This window comes from Pinus tabuliformis, chromosome Q (assembly GCF_031772625.1).
Source record: "Pinus tabuliformis cultivar Carrire ecotype Pingquan chromosome Q, CPIR1, whole genome shotgun sequence".
In the NCBI taxonomy this organism is placed as follows: domain Eukaryota; kingdom Viridiplantae; phylum Streptophyta; class Pinopsida; order Pinales; family Pinaceae; genus Pinus; species Pinus tabuliformis.
In genome coordinates, this window is record NC_142296.1 from 372,249,746 (window position 1) to 372,273,429 (window position 23,684).

The 23,684-nt window shown below is 39.3% G+C and overlaps 1 protein-coding gene across 4 annotated transcripts in view; it reads right to left on the reverse strand.

Moving 5' to 3' along the window:
- Window positions 1–23,684, reverse strand: part of EMB3142 (nuclear pore complex protein (DUF3414)) — a 447,780-nt gene that overhangs the window by 404,302 nt on the left and 19,794 nt on the right. For all 4 annotated transcript variants that reach the window (XM_089384461.1, XM_089384462.1, XM_089384463.1 and 1 more), the window contains exons 2-6: window positions 22,142–22,237; window positions 21,970–22,044; window positions 21,765–21,869; window positions 21,531–21,641; window positions 20,861–21,020 (exon numbers count right to left, since the gene is read on the reverse strand). In XM_089384461.1, the coding sequence (XP_089240587.1) occupies window positions 20,861–21,020; window positions 21,531–21,641; window positions 21,765–21,869; window positions 21,970–22,044; window positions 22,142–22,237 (547 nt within the window). The remainder of the gene's footprint in view (window positions 1–20,860; window positions 21,021–21,530; window positions 21,642–21,764; window positions 21,870–21,969; window positions 22,045–22,141; window positions 22,238–23,684) is intronic.

Sequence of the window (23,684 nt, forward strand, 5' to 3'; positions counted from 1 at the left end):
TTGCTTTCTTCCAAAAGATTCTTTTGTCTTGTGTCATCATCTTTAGCATACACTAGCAATGCTCTTGATGTACTCGAAATTACTTGCATAAAACCATGCTTCCTTGTTCGGTTGTGTAAAGTCCAACAAGGTAACTTATAACCTTGGTTTGGCAAACTTAATTGACACCCAATCATCAATGACTTCTATAGCTTTGACTTGGCTTGATTAGACTCTTTACATCAAAATACACTCATGCAATGACTTGACAATGAATTTAGCCTTGGAGTGTACTATAACACCAATCACACACCCCAACCAATTTGTTCATTGTGAAAATCAAACCAAACAAATATATACCCTGGACTCATACTCCTTCTTTTACAACTATGCATGTGGTCCTCGTATTCCTTCTTTTACAACTATGCATGTGGTCCTCATATTCCTTCTTTTACAGAATATAGACTACCCCACATGACCATTAAAGACAACCTCAACATATTAAAAAATTTAGAGAATTCTTTTTACTTTGACATATTTTCTTTTTAATCTAACACCACTAATGTTAACCATTAAAAAGGCCTTTTAAATTCAATGACATCCCATGGTCCATGTGACCATTAAAAGAACAATATATTCCACAAATTGTGAATGTGATAACTACCACAACTCCAACAAAGATATCAAATCCATTACTAGGGAAATCTCACTCATCTGAAGGGACTTTACTTGTGATTCTGGACAGTTTTAATTATAAAGAAATGATTTTCAACTCATGTGGGATAAGCAAATCATATGCATGTGTGTGTGTGTTGTTGATTTTCTAGCTCGGGCATATATTTCTGCATTGGCTTTGTGTTTAGGCGTGGCAAAGTCACCCACATTCTCATTAAAAGACTTGGTCTAGTGTGAGCAGGTTGCTAACGTAACTTAGCCTAAGTCTAACTTCGGAAAAGGCACATATTAATATGTTAGCTTACTGAGCTAAAAGAAACTTAGGAGAAGTAATTTACTTTAGTGACTTTGTTTTAATCTTAGTCGTTGATCTCAAGTGTGGCAGGATATAATCTCAGTCATTAGTCACTTTCAGATTAGGGTTACGGTTAGGGATTTCATTCAATGTAAAGTCATAAAAGCAAAGTTGAGGAGAAGAGAAAGACACACTACAGCAACACAAGATTGAGAGACACATCGAGGCTGGAAATCTAGATCTACAGGAATGATCGAGCATCGATCTAGGGCAGATCTGTTGGATCCAAGTTATTTTTTATTCTATATTTTCTTAGTTGTACCATTATTCCAAGACGAAAGCCCGAATAGGTTTTGAGTCATTACTAATGATGAACTGATTTGATGTGCATAAATTTGTTTATGTCATTGTTTTATGAGATTGATCATTTAAATTTGCTTCTGTTGAATTTTATTGTGTTAAGAACCCAGTTGTGTATTTGTTCAGTTGATCATTTTCTGCTAGCAATTAATCGCCAAGTCCTAGGTTCGCACGAATTCTAACATGTGTCAATGTTGAAAAAATCGAGATCGAGAATAAATCAACAGGGGGTCCGAAAAACGAAAAAATCATAAAAGTCAGCAATAAATGAACATAATAAAAATATATAAAACAAAACAAAAATATTATTTTTTTCAATGTTTTTAGCATCTAAAGTATAAACAACATCAAATAAATGCATTGCCACATAAAATGATAAATATGAAAAGAAAACAAATATATAAGATGTCTAATGAGTCTAGTGCTACATCAAATATCAACAGTGAATCATGTCCTAAAAACTAAGTCCTTACTCAACCTTAAGAGTCAAAATATCATCAACAAAAAATAATAAATGTATCTCATCATCATCAGTGATCTAAGATCAGATTAGGTACATAAAATAGACAAGGCCCTAGGGCTAGAATTGGACTCTAACAACATCTAGAAGAAGAAATAGGAGGTAGCCTCTAATGTCCTTTGTTGGTGATCATGCTAGGTGGTGTCACCTCCTCTACCTCTCTCCCCTGCTACTGCTACCTCCTCCAGTGCCTTCTCTTCTAACCAATGAAAGATTGATTCCATGACAAGCCTCTTAGTCTCAACCCTCCATGCAGTAGTGGTGTCACTCTGATCCAAGGCCTCCACATCAAGGGTTTTCTGAACTTGTTTCACCTACAATCGAAGATTGTAGTAGATGTAGACCATGTCGTTTAGGGGTTGGGACTCCAACCTATATGAGGGTCATAAATTATAAAGTAATAATTATAAAATTTTAATATTCAAAATAATAAATTATAATTTATAATGAATTCAAAATTTTAATTTGAAATTTTTTAACATGTTGCGCTTCTTGGTGTGCATTTTTTCAAATACACTCTAGTTGCACTCGCATCCAGAGGAATTACATCTTTGGTCGAGCACTTGAATGGAAAACTCTTGGACATTGGATACTCTACCACAAAAGCTTGTCCACCAAGCATCTAAAAGTTAAAACAAATAATAGAAACATAAGAAAAAAGGTTGACCTGATAGAAGCTTGTGCACCAAGTGTGGTTCTGGGAACAAGAAATGATGAGGTAGTTGAGTTGGGCAATGGGGATGTGGAAGGTGACGTTGAAGAAGCAATCTCACTTGCCCCCACTCCTCCCCTTGCAATTTGACTTCTCACATTTGCCTCGTTATCTTTGCTTCATTTTTATCTTGCAGTGATTTGATGGCCTTATGAATGATTTATGGACTTGCATTTGGGCAAAGTTCTATATTTTGTCCTAGAATTTGCCCCAAATGGTATTTCAATCGGTTGATGCCCCTTGACATATGCTTCCCACACAACTTGCAATTCAAAAATTGTCTATTAAAAACCCTTCAGGTTCACCATATTCACACATAGGTTCCAAATGCCTCGGCATTTTGTCTTCAATGTAGTGATTGGAGTTTGAACTTAGGGCACAAAAAACAATTGAAAACTAACATTTTTAAAAATTAGAATGAAGATTCAAAATATAAAGAATTTGAGAAAAAAACAAATCTAATATTTAGTAGTTTACCTCACTATAGATCTCCTATAGTCCCAAAAAAACTGAGGAAGGAAAACCTTGTTACTCAAGGAAGTTGGGCATTGTTGGGAAACCCTCTCCACTGAAGGAAACATGCATGGCTAAAAAAGCACTCCTATCTCCCTAGCAATTTCATGAGGAAAAAAGGCTTATTGAAATCCCCATAGAAACTAGAACAAAAAACAGGGAAAAAGGGGTGAAATTGTTGCCCATACCTGCAAATCCATGGTTGCTTTATATATATATATATAATTGGCAAATGGCTCTTTTCACATTTCATATTAGTTATACAAAACGTTTGCATGTTCTATGGGATAGGCATCCACTACTAGCATGCCTCATATTATCCCTTCTACATGTAAGCAATTATTGCATGAGATAGAAAAACATTCCTTAATGGATTTGGGTGGCCTTTTCATTGTCAGTGTCCTCTGCAATTGTTTTCCTAGTTTTCTATAGCTCTCCATAAAGTGGTTATCTATTGACGGGCCACTCATACAATTGATTTATTTGTCATTGGTTGATAGAGATGACAACTTTGTTTTCCTTTTCTTTCACATGAACTCAAGCTACAACCAACAAGTCGATGAAGGCATCAATTGACATTTCATGATTCCACTATGTCAACAAACATTCCAAGCTCTACAAATACAATAATTCTCTATGGCCAAGAGGAATTTTGCACCTTCTATAATGCTTCGAAAAAAATATTGGGTGCATCTCCATGTTATCTTTCAATGCCTTCTAGAACAACAACAATGGAAACATTTTTCAATACCCTAGTTGTTAAGAAATTCAAATTACAATCAAACAAGTCACTCTACTACATTATGTTTTTAATCCTTGGAAGCAATCCACGGATATGTTCACCTAACAATTCTAACCAACACAATAGAAGCAATACATATTGTTGCTTCGTTGTTCTCTCACAACTCTAAAAGAGTTGTTCATTCAACAATAGATATCAATAGTTGTTAAAAATTTCACCAAATGAGGTTGGCCCTTCTCATCGCACTTTGTAGTACTCCCATCTTATCACAAATTTTAATGGGAATGCAAATAGTTATCAAAAACATAAGTCTTTGTGTTTAAAGTCGCTAGCCACTTCAAAGGACACAAACACTTACACATAAACAATTTGATTTAATATATAGATTTATACTCAAATCCTACACTTCATATCACACATAACAAATGGCTTCAATGGGATCACTTCTTTGATTGCTTTTATGGCGATTGGCAACATTTTCACATAGCTCTTTGCATCTCACAACTCGTTCTCCAACGAATCCTCTTGAGCACTTGCCCTGGCTCTAATACCAAATGTTGGGAATTAGACATGCATAGCAATAAAAACGTTCATATACATAAGCAAGGGGCACCATGAGTTTGCGCTAAAGAAACCCTCGAAGGGGAACTCCATCCAGTCAATCCATTATTGTGTGCATTTATATTATACAGTAGGTCTCATTATATAGCAAAAGGTGATCATAACAACAATGTCATAATTAGATATTCAATTCAACCATCCCAATAATTATCTCCAACAATATCTCCATGAATCAATCAACTTGATTCTATAAAATACTCATCCTCACTTCTCTCCTTGTCCTCTTTCTTAGTTTTGCATGTACACTAAATGAATCACTCAACTTGATTCTATGAAATCCTCCTAGCTTCTCTCCATGTCCTCTTGCTTATTCTAGTACATTACATTTATGCAACCACATTTATGACATTTATATTCAAATGTATGAGTTATCCCTTCAATGTATAGCTAGCAAAAGTCTTCACCTCAATATTATATTTAAACATACACATTAACATAAAACTCACAAACAATAATCATGGTTTAAAGTTTCATGAAAAGATGTCTAGTGACCTCCACGAGTAAAGGATGGACAAACAGAAGGAAAATAGAGGATAAGAAAATGGAATATTACATGAAACCCCAAAACATACACTTATTCACACTTCACAATGAGTCCAAACTAGTTTTTCTCCTGATGAGCTAATCCATGAACTTGATTAAAACATGAGGACCAAATGGCACAAGTCAACTTGTTAAAATTGGCAACTAGGGCCAAACTCCATGTGGGACATCTTATTCATGGCTGATAATATTTTTATTAGATTCCTCTCGTCGAGAGGTGTAGGATTGATCTAAAGATCATCCAATTCCGATAAGTATTTATGGAGATATGAAGTTATTTTGATTATGGAATAATTATCAAGCCGGCCTACAACTCATGTAGGCTCAGAAGCCCAACAGTGGCATCTATTCAATCATCAACAGTTATGTATAAATACAAGAGGTCTTTTCCTCATTTGGACTCACTCAACTCATCACATCTCTCTCTCTCTCTCCTGCGCAAAAAAGAGGCTCTTCTCCTACTGCGCAGAAAGAGACTCTTCTCTCACACATGTGGAAGGAAGGTGCAGAATTTAGGGCTGCAACTGCAGAACCAAAGTTTGACCAGCGTTGACCATCATTCTGCCTCTTAGAACTACGTTGTAGGTGAATCTAGATCTCCTCTGAAGGCCGCATTTTTTGGTGAAGGAATCAAGCCGATCCGACGATCGGTTTGCAAGATATTGTTTGCCCTAGTTTCACTGATCTAAGGTTTGCTGCTATTGATGTAAATCAGATTATGTACTATTTCTCTCTACTGAATTATTGAAGATAAAGGAAGATTTGATCAAAGGGTTTCCCCACATTGGGGTTTGTCCCTGGCTAGCCGCCACATCTTGTGTCTCTTGTCTTGGCTTGTTTTCTGTCGATCGTTTAATGTTCTATCTGCACTTTACTTTATGTACATGTGATTGCTAATAATAAGAAAGATAAGTAAACTGCTATAAGCATAGAACATACCATAAATTAACATGGTATCAGAGCTGAGGTGAAGACAAAGCCCGAGAAAGAGCAAGAGCAATCAACGAAGAGAAGATTGGCAAGGCTATCCTCAACACTCTTCCCTGTCGAAGACAAGCTCCGTGAGAAAGCTGACTATCACAGATGGAAGATGTCTATCGATCTAACCTTAGAAGATCAAGGAGTGTTGGACCATGTGAGAGGCAATATTGTTGAGCCTCCATCAAATGCACCCATTGCTGCCAGGAACAAATGGAAAACCAGAAAATTCAAAACAAAGAAGATCATCCAGGATTCTATCGACAAGCAGGCCTACATCTCCGACCTGAACTCCGACCTGAACACCTCCAAGGAAATCTAGGATAGACTGGTGAGTTTATTTAAACTTAATGATGCAAATCAAGTTTTGTTTCTTAGAAATAAGCTGAAGGAAATTAAGAAGGGCAAAGATGAGTGTATGCAAGCATACTTCTTAAGAATCACCGAGGTTGGGAACGATCTCCTATCTACTGGGGAGACTATTACTGATAGGGAAATGGCACTCGCAACTCTTGGAGGATTACCATCCGAATGGTACGTGTTCAGGACTACTCTTCTGAACAATAATGTAATCCCTGGTTTCGAGGAATTAATGGCTAGATGCATTCAAGAAGAAACAAGGTTAGAAGAGCAAGAAATGTCCATGCCTAAAGGTCCTCCTGCTGCTTTTTCTTCTCATGCTAAGAAAAGAAATAATTTTGGGACTAAATAAAAAAGAAAGGTTGGACCTAAGGATGGAAGAAAAGGACGATGTTACATTTGCGATAAAGCAGGTCACTATGCAAGGGAGTGCCCTGATAGAAAGGACTCACACCAGGACGATGATCAAAATCCCTCTCATGGCAATCAAAGGAATGGCAAATTCAATAGCAAAGGTAAAAGGAGTCCTGGAAATCAAGGAAGAGGGCAACCATTCAAGAAGGCTAGAAATTCCAGGTATGAATCCAACATTGTTGAAAATAAGTAGGATGAATATTATCTACCAGCTGCTCTATCTACCTCTGCTCCTTCGGACTCAATGGGAATTTGGCTCATTGATAGTGGTGCCTCAAGGCACTTCACTGGTTACAAAGAAGTTCTCCATAATCTGATAGAGAATGAAACTAACCTGGAAATTGTCCTTGGAGATAATATGAAATATCCCGTGAAAGGTGTAGGCAATGTCTCTCTCAAGTTGAATCAAGGCAATACGATCCACTTACAGGATGTATTATATGTACCTGACGCCAAAAAGAACCTAGTGTCCATCTCGGCAATGGAAGACAAAGGCTACAAGGTGACCTTCAGCGATGGCAAGGTACATGTATGGAAAAACAATGTTAAAGATGCCTTCACTCTTGGGTTTTGAGTTGATTCATTATATCAGGTCGGAGGAAGTCCGCTAGATGTCATGTATTGTGACACATCTCAAGCCTTGATCGAAAATCAAACCGAAAAGAAGATCAAGATCATAAGGACTAATAATGGGACTAAATATGAATCTAACGAGTTTCATGACTTCTGTAAAGAGGTTGGCATCAAGAGGGAGACTACTACACCATATACTCCTGAACAGAATGGTGTGGCGGAAAGGAAGAACCGTACGATTGTGGACGTTGTCCGTGCCATGCTCCATGATCAAAGACTTCCGAATTTTCTATGGGCCGAAGATGCAAACACCGCTATATATGTACAAAACCGATGCCCTCATCAAGCATTGGGTTCCAAGACTCCTGAAGAAATGTTCACCGATAAGAAACCTGACATATCTCATTTTAGAATTTTTGGAAGCCCTGTATATTTTCATGTGCCGAAAGAGAAGAGGAATAAATTGGGGGCATCTGGAAAGAAAGGAATCTTCGTGGGCTATAGTGAAAATACTAAGGGCTATAGAATCTATGTAGCCGGTCAAAGGGAAGTCGTGATTAGTCATGATGTAACCTTTGACGAAGATATGGCCCTCAGCAAGGTGGACAATCTTCTGACTTTGAAGAGCTCTCAAGAAGCCGACACCAGGGAACCGAAAGAAAAGGATGATGAAACAATGCCTAATGTGGAAGAACCGATGGATCCTATTGATCCACCTGAGCCTTCCTCTTCTAGGAAGAGACCTTCTTGGCGTAGGGGCTACTCGATGATGCTGAAGGACACACTGCACCCCGAGGAACCTTCCGTGAAAGTAAGAAACCCAACAGGTAACAGGGATACCTGACCATCATGAGCACGATCATACAAAATGAGCTTTCATCATTCTCAGATGCCATCAAGCATCAAGTATGGAAGGATGCTATGACCGAAGAATATGTGTCTATTATGAAGAATGATAACTGGGAAGTAGTTCCCAGACCCCAGGATAAGACAGTTGTCACTTCTAAATGGCTTTACAAGATAAAGCATGCAGCAAATGGACATACAGAAAAATATAAGGCTCGTTTTGTTGCTCGTGGCTTCTCCCAGACGGAAGATATAGACTATGACGATATATTTGCACCTGTTGCCAGATATACCACCATCTGCTTGATCATAGCCCTTGCGGCTTCACAAGGATGGAACCTACATCAAATGGATGTCAAGACCGCATTCTTGCATGGTTTGATCAAAGAAGAGGTCTACGTGGAGCAACCCGAAGGATTTGAGATTTAAGATCGAAAATCTCATGTATGCAAGTTGAAGAAGGCCCTCTATGGACTGAAGCAAGCACCCCGAGCATGGTATGAGAGGATCGATAGCTACTTGATGAAGTTTGGATTCACTAGGAGTGAAGCCGATCCTAACCTTTACTTTAAGGTTGAAGATGACAAACCTCTCATACTGGTGTTGTATGTTGACGACCACTTCCTAACAGGTGCATACCCTCTCATTCACAAATGTAAGAGGGAGTTGGCTTCTGAATTTGAAATGAAGGACCTAGGACTGATGCACTATTTCCTAGGACTTGAAGTCTGGCAAAAGCCAAGGGAAAATTTCCTGTCTCAAGGAAAATATATGGTGAAAATATTGGAAAGATTTGGTATGGTGGACTGCAAGATGGTCCAGGCTGCTCCGTTGATTATGTCAAGACTGCATTCTTGCATGGTTTGATCAAAGAAGAGGTCTACGTGGAGCAACCCGAAGGATTTGAGATTTAAGATCGAAAATCTCATGTATGCAAGTTGAAGAAGGCCCTCTATGGACTGAAGCAAGCACCCCGAGCATGGTATGAAAGGATCGATAGCTACTTGATGAAGTTTGGATTCACTAGGAGTGAAGCCGATCCTAATCTTTACTTTAAGGTAGAAGATGACAAACCTCTCATACTGGTGTTGTATGTTGACGACCACTTCCTAACAAGTGCATACCCTCTCATTCACAAATGTAAGAGGGAGTTGGCTTCTAAATTTGAAATGAAGGACCTAGGACTGATGCACTATTTCCTAGGACTTGAAGTCTGGCAAAAGCCAAGGGAAAATTTCCTGTCTCAAGGAAAATATGTGGTGAAAATATTGGAAAGATTTGGTATGGTGGACTGCAAGATGGTCCAGGTTGCTCCGTTGATTGAGTTGAGACTGAAACAAGATTGAGTCTCCCAATTCTATCAATCACATCACTTAAAGCATCATCTGTTGTTGGAGTTTCATGCGGGGGAGAGTGTTCTTCCGAAGAAGATTCCACATATTGATCTAGTATAGGAATCCCCCCTTCAAGATGTGGAATCTGATTATCAAATTCTTGAAATGATTTTGCTTTTGCAAATCTATTCAAGCGATCAAGTTGCCGCTCAACAACATTGTCAGTTTTGGATGATTCAAGAAAAATTACATCTCCAGATACAACAAACTTTTTATTTACTTCATCATAAAGACGGTATGCTTTGGAGGTGTTTGAATACCCCAGGAAGATACACTTACGACTTCTAGCACCAAGTTTGTTTCTATGTACCTTTGGTATCAAGGCATAACAGGTGGAACCAAAGACCCTGAGATGCTTTACCGAAGGAACATGTCCATACCACATTTCACAAGGAGTCTTGTTTCTAATAGCATTAGATGGACATCTATTCTTTATATATGCAACGCATAGAATAACATCAGCCCAAAACATTATCTTTTTTGAAGAAGAGCATGGATCATACCATATTTAAGATTGTCCTATTCATTCTTTCAGCTACACCATTCTATTGGGGATTATAAGGTACAGTTGTTTGATGTTTGATCCCATGTTGGCGAAGATAGTTTTCAAATTCATTTGATGTGTATTCTTTTCCATTATCAGTGCGAATAGACCCAATATGAGATTGTGCATCATTTTCAATCCATTTATGAAGATTCTTGAATGTTTGAAAAGCATCAGATTTGTTCTTCAATAAATAAACCCAACACATTCTGGTGTAGTCATCAATAAATGTCATCATATATTTATTTCCATTTGCAGAAGGAATAGGCATTGGATCACATAAATCTGAATGAATGAGTTCAAGTTTTCTATGTGCTCTTGAATGTGAATCATGAAAAGACTGTTTGCTATGCTTTCCTAGGATGCAAGCATCACATTGCTTAAGTTTCCTAGGAATTGTAGGCAAACCAGCAACACCGTTTTTTTTCAACAAGCGGAGACTGTCATAGTTTAAATGTCCAAATCTAGCATGCCATAATAAACTTGATGGAAATGTACCTTCTTCATGATGAGAATTGTATGAGAAATGTTGTGCGTGAGCAGAGGTTCCTTGCAGTGTGAGAAGCCTTTCTTCTTCTATTCCCCTCATGACAAGTGAGTGGTCAGATGCTTTTCTTACCTCAAGCTTGCCATCAAACATATGAATGGAGTGACCTTGTTAGCGGATGTGGACCAAGGACAGCAAGTTTCTCTTGGGCTATGGGAGATATAGAACATGATGCAAAAGAAAGTCTGGAAGACCAGGCAATTTAAGCCTGATTGTGCCAAGCCCTGATGGTTTGATTTTTGATCGGTCTACAAAGTATACTACTCCATCAACATTGTTAGTAAATTCTTCAAAAAAATCTTTTCTATGAGTCATGTGGCAGGTTGATCCTGAATCAAGCAACCAATCATTTTTCCAAGAAGCAAGTGAAGCATTAAATAAATCTTCATTTACTCCAATATTACATTGTGCCACAACATAGTGAGCGGATTCAGGTGCGTTACCTTTGTCTATATCATCAGTTTTACCTTTCTGTTGGTTTCTTTTCTGCTCAATTTTGTCCCATGGTAGCTTGCATGTAGAGGCATCATGTGATCCATTTCTTTTGCAGCGAATGTAATGCAAATTTGCCTTTTCTCCTTGAGAATGTATGCCCCCCTGCCTCTGAAATATCTTCCTCTTCCTCTTGAAGAATCTTGAGTAGGATGTTTTTCTTTGTGAGCAAGGCACACAGCCTCTTCAGAAAATTCAGGGGTTGTCTTCTCTCCAAAAGCTTTCTCTCTTTCAGCAAACTTTTTTACAAGAGAGTCAAAGGTGATATCTTTGAGATTTCCATTTGCTTGCAATGACTCAAGATAATTGGAGTAAGTAGGATAAATTGCCTTGAGAAAAGCGAGAAGAGGAATATCCAATTCAACCTTAGTGGATTTGATATCATGCATTATAGACTTTACTTCAGATGCAAAAGCAAGAGGATCATTATTTTGCAATTCAAGAGTGAAGAGTTTAATCATGAGTTGAACAACTTCAAGTGCAGAATGTGAGTCATAGAGTTCTTTCAGCTTTTGTAAGGCTTCAAAGGCAGTTGAAAATGACGAAATATGGCGACTCACCTCTTCATTTACAGATGTTGTGATTAAAGCATAAGCTTTGTTGTTCTTGTTTTCCCAAATGACGAGCTCTTTGTCTGAGGTAGGCTGTACTAGTTCATTGTCTTCGTCTCCGACACACACTCCTTTCCACAACTCATTGAAAATGAGAGTTTGTTTTATCATCCGAGACCATTCAGGATAGTTCTCCTTGCTAGTGAGAACTATTCCCACCATAGATATGATTGAATACATTCTATAAAAAAAATTACTTCTACTGATAGAAAAATATATATATACTATACCTTCCACTTCTCAAATATATATGCTATACCTTCCATATACCCATATATGTTTTTTTTTTTTATACCATATAACACATCGCCATGAAAAACTTAATGAATTTCATGTCACGTTCACTTTTATTCCCATTCAAAATAATATATTATCACTCCATATAATATATTATTATTCTTATTACAAACTAATCACAGCCTTCACACATGAACATATGTTTTCATGTAAAAAATGTATCGCACCAAACTCCATGATTTATCGCATATTCCCAATCATACTCTGCGTAGGCTTATTCAATATAGGTGCGTTGCCGACTAAGCATGTAACAAAAACAATATGGAGTGCTTATGGAATATGGGGAGGTGAGGTGGAAGCGAATTGAAATGAAGCGGCGGTGAATGCAGCTTTTCTTTCACACTGCAGAAAGTCGCTCGCTAGAAAAACGAAGTCCTGGATATGCACAAAATCCAAACTCTCTTCCAACCAGTCGCTCCAGACAAATTAAATCCACGCACGCACAATTCACTAGCAAACCCCAAAAAATGAACAACACCTCAACTACGCCCTCTTTTTATTTAAACATACAAACAATGCAGCATGGAGTTAAAACTATCAACACACCGAATAACGGTACCATTTACACCCCATTTACACGCAGACCATGACCAACACAACTAGTGCACAGTTCAATGAAGTTCACGGTCAAACGCAGAGCAGTAATCCAACATTCCATTCAACGCAGGGTACGGCACAGCATACCATTTACACGCAATCCTCCGAGCACACAGCTTCCGGCGTTGCAGCAGAGGAAGCGTCGCAGCAAAGGAAGCATGGCAGCAGCATTCAGGCCACTGACACCAACGTTTATGGAGCAGCGCTTTGTATGCAACGTTTATGGGCAGCGTATGGACAGCGCTTTTGAATGGAGAGCAAAGGAGCACAATAGGCAGTTACAAAGGGCAAAAAAGCTAAAAAAATGGAGTTGACTCTGATACAATGTCAGGCCAGGCAGTAACTCCTCAAGGCAAAAATGATTCGTGCTTATTCCTTCAGGTAGGTCTTCATTAAATACATGAGGGAGAGACTGTTCAGTTCATCTCCCGATGACTGTTCATATTACTTATTTATCTATTTACATTATATTCACCCAATCATGAGGATTAGGTGTCAACACCTCTAATCTACTAGCTTTAATTTGGGAGGAAGAGCATACAAAATGTTTCCAATAATTGGAAAGCACTCACCCTAGCTTTCTCAATGATCGAGAATCATTTGGCTTGGAAGGTCGAAGACAGGGCCCACATGTGAAATGGAGTTGACGCTATCCTTGGCTGTGGAGAGAGAATTTTTTTACCAGAAGGCATTATTAGACAGCTACAAAGTCAGGGGTTCTGCACTCTAAACAAGATAGACAACCCAGGTGAGACCAACTTTTAGAGACAGGGTTGGCTTTGTGCACAGGACCTGGGACTAACTTTGGAATAGGGGAGCTGGTGTTATCAATTCTTGGCTGAATTACAGAAAACACATATAACGCTGAATCAATATCCTGATGAACTAGCATGGGCTTGGGTAAATTCTGAAGGTAAGTAACTATCCAATTAAACAAGGCTATTTGTCCTTACGGGCATTATTTAATCAAGAAGAGAAGTGGTGGTGGTCCAAGCTTTGGAAGGTTTTGTTCCGCCCAAGTGTACTTTGTTTATGTGGTTGGTGCTTATAGGAAAAATCCCCAATTGGGGCATAAGCTGCAAAACAGAATAAAATTAGACCTGGACGGTGCTGCCTTTATAGGTCACATGAAGAAAACCCTCATCTTTTCTTGAAATAACCATTCTCTGTGCAGGTGTGGAAGAAGTTGTGTGTGTTTCCACGACCTTGGTGTCTGGGATAGAATCTTAAATCTCTGACGCTACCAAACCAAGAATCACAACGAAACTACTTTGCACAATGTAATATAAACAGCAGTAAATCTACTAGTGCACAAAATATGGACAACTTTTTACAATTTTCAACCCAACTTCGTTATATTAATCAACATATAATACAACAATCTAGGCCTCCCATACCAGGGATAATGGTCGTCATACATCCACTGATACAAGACACAAAATTAGGGCTTGGTGTCAGTCCATTAACCACCAATCTACCCTCGACAAGATACTTTGACCATCTGGCTGATGTAGTCGACTCTCTCAGCGCCTCTCAGTCATACCCTATACCTGCCCGGTCCTTCGACTCTCGATCTACAGCACTGCCTTTATCAACCTTCCAAGTCTATTTGACCATTGAACCTCGGCTATCCAATCTGCTCACAAGTTGTGCCTTAGTCCATCAAGGGCACAACACATCAAGACCTCTGTCAAGTTGTTCAGAACTCCGTTTGTGAACAACGCACAATTGCCCACTACTACTCAGGGACTTCAGCCCACTATGGTCTCCCTACGCTACTCCAATGAAGACCAACATAGGGCACGAAGGGCTGCCACCTATCACTGCAAGATGTCCATCTCCCAAACTGAACACGGGTTAGAAAGACTGCCCAACATCTACTGTAGAAGTCCTTCTCCACACACAAGTCTAGGGCTGCTCAACTGCTCCTCTGGCTGATCAAACCTTGACCTCCACTTCTGCCACTCTAGCAACCACCTAAGTCTATGAAGATGGTGCACACCGAGCTCCAACTTAAGCACTATCACGCTGTCCTCCTGCAGACCATAAATGCCCAATCCATGTCCACACTTGGTCCACTCTCACACTGCCCTCCAACAGACCATGAGTGACCAATCCTCATTGTAGCATCTGCTCCTAGTTAGGGCATCTAAACATCTATGAGACCCTTACACATGGCCGTTAACATGCTCCATAAACAACTCATCCAATCTAATCCAAAACTAGACCCAACACCTAGCAACAAAGGAGAAATGGCATACATTTATATTGTTGTTCATGGACTGAAGTCTGGTCAGTGGTTAGGGCACTCCTGTAGCCTACATCAGCCCACCAACCATGGCCAGAACTTACCTCAAACATTGTGGCTTCCTTCCATCTTCAAGACTAGGCAACTCGCTGCCTTGTTAGACTCTTGCACAACCTTGTTTTGGCCTACCAAACTGCCACTACAGATCTGCGGCCTAGCAATTGCAGGTCTGTCAACTTTTCGGCCTGCTCAAGGAAGATTTTCCATGCCACAACTTAGTCCAGAACAGCTCCTTTCTGCTGCGGTCCTCCCTTGCAAGTCTCCTCTGCTCCTTCACTGCTGTTCTGGGCACAAATCAGCCCTATATAGGCCCATGCAGCCACCTGTGTGAGGATCCAAGGCCTGCAGCCTGTTCTGTCCCACAGAACAGCCTCTCGGCCCCCTGTTCCAGTCACAAATAGGCCTGTGGCCTCTCCACAGAAGTCTCCTAGGGCTACAGCCTGTTTACCATAGGAAAACCACACCTTATAACACCCAAACCGTCCTCCAAAACAGCCCAGAATTAGCCTCCTGCAATGCGGCCTTACCGCTGGTTGACCCACACTTCAAAACAGTCTTGGGAGAGGCCCTAAAGCCCCTCCCTTCTTTGCTGAAGTTGCCCTAACCTACGGCCCAAAAACAGAGACCTTCTTCTCCCTTCAACGAGCTCTTCACTTGCTTTGTGTTGCACTCTTGGATGTGAGAAATGATCTCACATACACCTCCTTTTATACTTTTTCTAAGGGCTCCATCAAACTGCCCTTTGAGGGCTTGACAACCTGTCACAAGGCTTATTAACATCAAGTTGACCTTGACCTTGTGCCACCATGCCCACATCCAACATTCAAAAATTCATAACTCCATTTCTACAACTCGGAATCGGATGATTTTCGATGTGTCAGAATCGTCTCAATGTGCACTATCATCCTCATCCATCACTTGTCGAAATCTCATCACGGATCCACACCCACATGCTTGGGTGCAAAGCCCACAGGATTGGGTTTCATGCCCGCAAGTGCTTTTGTGGCGCTCCAACCTCCAACCTCGCAATCCTCAAGGTTTGGAGTACCTCCCAAGCTACAAAAATCAACAAGTCGAAGATTCCTTAGCACTCTCAGATTTATGGGCAAAGGAGACGATAAATAAAAACTTCCAAATCTTCTTTGAAAGAAGGGACTTAAGGAATTTCAGGGCGGTGCCATATCTTGTCCTCTGATGGATCTGGCCTGCTAGGAATGGATGTATTTTTTAGGACCTACAAATTCCAACGTTCTAGGTGGCAGCTCAGTCACTAACCCATGCATCACTCTTCCAAGAAATGGGAAAGGTACCCAAACTCAGGAGGTTGGAAGAACCAGTGATAGACAAATATCAGGCATAGAGCTACTTTGATCACGCATGTCTTGGTAGAGACAATTGGGAGGCCATGGATATGTTTTGCATCTCTTGGATACTCATTTCTTCCAGGGGAAAGCATACCTAAGGACGATTACAAATTAATATAGTGAACTTACTGCTGAACTCCTGCTTACTAAATCCACACAAAACAAGAATTTAAATCTATTAATTTTAGGTATGTTCTATGCTTAGAGCAATTTATTTCAATTTTCACAATTAGCTCACTATCTTTTCCAGATTAGCAATCACATCAGCATTAAAGTAAACTGCAAATAGAACATAAATATAAATCGCAGAAGACAAGCCCAGACAAGAGGACACAAGATGTGGTGCTAGCCAAGGACAAACCCCAATGTGGGGAAACCCTTGATCAATTCTTCTTATATGTTCTTCAATAGTTCAACAAAGAGAGAGAGAGATAGTATGTTTACAACAGAATTCAACACTTTGACTTATCTAGATAAGAGCATAGATCATATCTAAGAAGATGATACATGAGATCAGTTGAAGACATGCTGCTTCAACTGATTCTCCAAGATGACTCCTTCACCTATCGTTGTGCTGCATTTCGTCATCATGCTGCACCTCACCGTGTTGCACCATGCTGCACCCATCATCACTATGCTGCATCTCATCATGCTTCATTAATCATGACTGTACCATCACTGTACTGCATTATGTGTCATTGCTGCACCATGTTGCCATACTGACCTATGCGTTGGCTGCATCTTGCTTGCTTGTTGTCCCTAGCTTGCTTGTTGTCCTTAGCATGCTTTCTGTTGCATGCTAGTTGTCCCTTGCATGCTAGCCTTATAAGATTTTCCTTCTGTACATCTCAGACATGTACCTTCACGCTCTTCTTGAATTCAGACATCCCTATCAATCTGACTCACATCGTGTAGGTAGGCCCCATAGGTAGACCTCCGGTGTTATAGATGCAATATGTCAATTGACATGATCTCCAATGGACCATCCTGCAACTTGATACAAATTGCCAACCCTGAACCCAAAAGAAAAAGCATCTTTCAAAATTCTATTTTTTAACACGTACCTCTCCATCGATGAATGACACCCTGAAACCTTTGACTTCCATTTCCGAGATGGACACCAGGTTCTTCTTGCGATTAGGTACATAAAAGAGATTCTTGTAAATGAATAGAGTTACCCTCATTCAATTGAGAGGTAACATTCCCTACACCCTTTCCAGGATAGGTGGCATCGACTCCAAGTATAATCCTATGGTTGTTTCCGTCTCTACCAAATTCAAGAGAGCACCCTTCTATCCGATGAGGTGCCTCGAAGCACTACGATCAATAAGCCAGATTCCCAAAGAATCTAAAGGAGAGGGGTACGCTTCTTTATCTTATCAAAAACAACATTTGATTCTTCATACCTGGGGTTCCTTGCTTTCTCTAAAGAGTCGGCAGTTTTCTTGATGACCTGCATTACCTGTCATTCCTCTGATCATTGAAGATGTCCCTAGAATGATTGTTATCATCATCAAGTGATGTGTCCCTACCTCAGACACTCCTTCGCATAATGGTCGAACTTATTACAACCAAGCCATCTACCTTTCCTTCCATCCTTAGATCAGGACTTCCCATTGAAGTGATCTTTAGATAGGCCATCAGAAACTTCTGCTGTGTTATTATGATAATATTCTCTGCTTCGAATTCACCCTCGGTGAATTTGAAGAGGGATGAGGAATCCACTGATCCTTTTTTCCTTTCCCAACTGTCTTCGGTGATTGCTCTTTCACTCTTGCTTGGGCATTGTCTTCACCTCAGCTCCGATACCATGTTAATTTTAGGTATGTTCTATGCTTAGAGCAATTTATTTCAATTTTCACAATTAGCTCAATATCTTTTCCAGATTAGCAACCACATCAACATTAAAGTAAACTGCAGATGGAACATAAACATAAATCGCAGAAGACAAGCCAAGACAAGAGGACACAAGATGTGGCGCTAGCCAGGGACAAACCCCAATGTGGGGAAAGCCTTGATCAATTTTTCTTACATGTTCTTCAATAGTTTAGCAGAGAGAGAGAGAGAAAGATAGTATGTTTACAATAGAAGTCAACACTTTGACTTATCTAGATAAGAGCATAGATCATCTCTAAGAAGATGATACATGAGATCAATTGAAGACATACTGCTTCAACTGATTCTCCAAGATGACTCCTCCACCTATTGTTGTGTTGCATTTCGTCATCATGTTGCACCTCACCGTGTTGCACCATGCTGCACCCATCATCACTATGTTGCATCTCATCATGCTTCATTAATCATGATTGTACCGATCACTGTACTGCATTATGTGCCATTGCTGCACCATGTTGCCATACTGACCTATGTGATCGCTGCATCTTGCTTGCTTGTTGTCCCTAGCTTGCTTGTTGTCCTTAGCATGTTTTCTGTTGCATGCTAGTTGCCCCTTGCATGCTTGGTGTATTTGCTGCTAAGTACCATACAACTGTCCCAATGTTAGTTAGTTGTCCCTTGCATGCTGCTCTCCTTCGGAGACAAATGCTCTGACAATTCCCGACAGTCCCGGGAGTTCCGGTTGTTCCCGGCTGTTCCGGCAGTCCGACTATTTCGGCTGTTCCCAACAATTCCTGCAGTTCCTGACAGTTCTAGCAGTTCCCGGCTATTCCGACTGTCCCCGGCAAGTCCTGACTGTTCCCGGCAGTTCCGACTGTTCCCGGCAGTTCCGACTATTCCCGGCTAGTCTAGCAGTTCCTGCTATTCCCGGCAGTTTCGGCTTCTGCCCTCTCGATTAGGGCAACGTTATCCCTTAAGATCTCCTCCTACTAAAACCCAAAGACAAGTAGAGAGGAAGAGATCCCAAGTGTTGAAATAACTTGAAGGCCACCTCTATTTATACTAAAAGGTTGAGCACAAGTGGGGTTTATTTGGTTGTTGCCCGACCTCGACGAATTGTCCCATAACACAAATAGATTTATATCTCCATGAATACTTATCGGAATTAGATGATCTTTAGATCAATCCTACACCTCTCGGTGAGAGGGATCCAAGAAAAATATCAGCTTCCATTAATAAGATGACCCACATGGAGTTTGGCCCTAGTTGCCAATTTTAACAAAATCGCTTACAGATCCTTGGAGATTCAAATTTCTGATTTTGTGAGAAAACGGATGAAGCAGGATTTACACATACACAATGAAGGCCTTATCAATCTCGCTCTGCTTGTTAAAGACATGGCCAAGCACTCTTTGAGGCAGTGTTTGTACATATAGAGAGAGGGAATTCAATTAGATTGCTGATGCACTGTCAAATGAAGGTCTTCAAAGCCCAGACAAACTCATTATTGAAGATGAATTTTCTGATGCATCACTTGTTAACACTAAAACTTGTCTAATTTCTGAGTTTTAAGCTCAAGATTGAGTCTAGTTTTGTTGCTCTCCTGTGATTTCTGATCATAAGTTATATGATGAACTGCTCATGACGTTTTAATGTAAAAGTAATAACTGACAGGAGCTTTTTCAAATGATCCCTAAAATTGGTTGAAGGTAGGTTCTGGGGCTGCAGGCCCTAGTCCTTTTGGGCTGACGATTAAAGCATTTCGAAGAATGTATTTTGCACCCTTTATATGATGAATTAAAAGGAATCAATTCTGCTTTTAATTTCATTTCTTTGCAGCATGTCCATGAGGAGAAGAATCAGATTGCTGAATGTCTCTAAAAGGAAGGTGTCCAGATGGATTTTGAGCATTGGTTCATTCAGGAGGAAGACGAGGGTCGGCTGAATGGATATTACTATCCTCCTTTTCACAAGCAAAGGCTTGTTAACCAGGTTGTTATAAATGGTTAACAGTCCTGTCTGTTTGGTTATTCTGGAAAGCTCTGATTATCTTTTTGGTTACCGATGTAATATGAAGATTACGTTGGAGTCACATTTGAATTTTGGTCTGTATAGCAGGATTATCTCCCTGTTTGGAGGTATATCCTTGAGCAGTTTTTTCTTTTTGATGTAATGAGGATGATGGAAGGAATCTGTGATGGATTACGTTAGGGTATGGGTACATACATGTTAAGATTTACTTTATTCCATGTTTAGGACAGAACAGACATGCATATGCCACCTGATAAATGTAATTTTGCTTTAATGAATGAAATTATGATCTTTCCTCCACAGAACAGAAATAAAAATAAAAATAAAAATAAATCATGGCAGACATCCTGCATTATGTTGACAATGTTCACTCAGGAAGAGTTATTTATGCATAGAATATTCAATAGACTATTCCATGTATTACACCCTCATTGAAAAGTGGTAATCAGTCCACATCTTCTACATTACATGCTTAGGTTCTTTGCCCGGCAACCGACCAAAAAGGACCCTAAAAATCTAATGTGTTTCCTACTCATTTTAAGACATAAAGAGGAGAACATTTTAAAACTTCGAAATTTGAACTCAAAACATCTACTTTTCCTATTATTAGAACATTTACATGCAAAGGAAGTATAATAGAAAAATATATTCACAGTGTGGCCATTTATAATAATGTTTATGGAAAGAATTTCAAGAAAATTTACTCACTGATCCGAACTATGAGCAGAGAAAGTACAAGGCATTGACTTAAACCAAGACGCTCTCTTTGAGCAACATTATAACGTTGGACAACTGCACCTCTCGAATCAAGAACATAGCGATCTGCTTGAGGGCCCCCTGAACCTGCTGGCTCTTCACGATTGAGTTCCTGAACACATATTCAGCCCTATTTTGAAATATGCTAGTGATTTTCTTTATTCTTTTCACATCCTATTAAAGACTTCCTTTGCCTTCCATCCTATATAGAGTAATTGGAAGCTCAACAATCATTCAAATACATACCCACTAATTTCAAATAAATAAACAATAGAAAACTATTTTCTCCTATGTATATGAAAAACAAACAATCCAAACCAACATGGATTCATCCCTCAGATGTCACTCCACACCACCAAAACATACTGTGGTCTAGGTTCCTATGCCTTTACCACCTGGATTTATAAGCAAATCAAAAACTAGCTGTACTGGATTCTATAATAGCAATGAAAGAAAAATAAAATGATACATCTCAGTATACATATAACTCCTACGGTGCAAGAGGATTAATTGCCTAGTTTGAACCTATTCCTATTGTACAGTTTCTAACATGCAAAAACATTGTATGCATGGAAATTTAGCAGTGTGAAAAAAAGCACAAGTAAAAGGTGGAGGTACCAACCTTAATAATTGTAATCAACCTTTGCCTGAGTCCAGATGTAAACAACTCCTCTAAATAGCTATGAATATCAGCCACCAGATCATTTTCAATGCCTTCATCTAACACAACAGCCTGTCCTAGCAGAGAAAGATTTTTTTTGTTTTAATCAATCCAACATCTACATAACATTCAAAACAGCAAGAACATCCAACAAAATAAACTAGCAAATGTTTTCAACAAATTTCACAAACTTACCCTGAGGAGAGTATACAATGTTGTTATTAAAGCTCTCCTCTCAGCAAACCACAGGCCTGCTGAAAGCCGCAATATTTCCAATGGCTCACGTCCAAGTAAGCCCCACTGAAAATGAATCAAAACAGAAAAAATGGCCATGGGCAGAAGAAGTTATTACCAATAAAATAATGCTGCAGAGCAATCAATTAAGACTCACGTAACATACCTCTTGATGAGCAGCAACAAGCAAGCTAACAGAATCAACTTCATTCAAATTTAGGTCATCACTTAGCTTTAAAGCCTGCAGCATTTCAAGTCCTTGACAATTTAGTCAACAAAAGGAAAACCCTTAGAAGCACTTAAAATTTGATCAGTTTGTAATGGAAGATGTATCTTACAATCTGAACATCTTGATCATCCAGAATGGTAGGAGGGGAATTAGGAAGTCTAACTTCCTTGGACAAAACTTGAGATCTGTCAGCAGCTCTTGGACCCTACAAAACAAATCCAAATCAAAACATAACAAAAGGAAAGTATCTCAATATTTTTTAAATTTCTTCTGTAAACAGGCAAAATGTTTCTCAATTCTTCTAAAAAGTCGCTTTAACCAAGCAATAAATTCAGAAAAAAAAAAATCTATATAGGTGATGTTTCAATTGTCTATACAAAGCTTTGTAACAAGTACTCTACTGTTGAAGCCAAACTTTATTGTGGACCCTCACAAAATTCTTTTCACAAACTACAACTAAAGCACTTATTCACTCTGCATGACTTACCTATAAAAAATAAAGTACTAGAACTTAAATTATTGGTCAAGGAAAGTAAATACCATGATATCTTTCTATGTCAACATAAATTTTAACATGGACTAAAGGATTTGAGTAGTTGAGTTATTACTACAAGAAAATCCCTCTGGAAGATGCACACACATACAACTATTTTATCCATGTTGTGTTATGCACATAATTGCTTTATATAAATCATGAATGCACACAAGCATCCACCATATAAAAATGTATTAACTATAATTTTAGGAGCTTTGGATGAAACCAAAATCCATGTTTGCCTGCGAAACACTGAAAGCTTATCATACTTTCCTGGCTTAAAGAAATGAAGGATGAAATATTGGCTCAATAAATTAAAAATCTGTCAATCCAGATCTCATTCTGACATAATTTACTACACTGAAACCTGGATTTCATAAAGTGTCCAGCAATTCCAAAACATTGTTAAAAGCCATGTCTCGGGCATCTAGATGGTGGAAACAATCAAAAACCTGACCATCCTACACAATTGTATGCTTATGGAAAAGTCACACAGCTCTCAACTGAAAAACCATTGAAAACAGTACTACCCAATGCGGCAAGGCAAAATTCCAGATCTCAGTTTGCATAAACCAGTGAAAACCTCAGCTAGGTAAAAAATATAACAAAGTTACAAAACACAAATTTTGACATGTCAATAACCTGTCAAATTGAGGAAAAGCTTGAGAAAACCTCATCAACCCATCAACAAACCACAACTATTCATAGGCTGAGTCTAACCCACAAGTAAACATCGGGCAAATGCTCCTGTTGGACTGTACAAGCAAGAGATGAAAGAATAAGCATGAATTAATTTTTCATTAATAAGATACACATATAAATACAATGTTCTGACCATTGTATTCATCTTCTAAAGTCCTTTGGACTCCTCATGACAGTTCATATTCCACTCCATAAACCTTACAAATTAGATGTCTAACATTCCCTCTTAATCCGAAGGGGTTTATGCGAGTCCAAGCACAAAGATGGGAACAGCTGCCAATAGCTGAATGTGCACTCTGAGTCTGGTAGTTTTGGGATGACCACAAACACAATGGCTAGCAGAAGCCAAAGTCTTCTACTAAATGGTGGCCTAAGGATGACCACCAACTCTAGAACTCAGCTCTAAGGCTCAAAA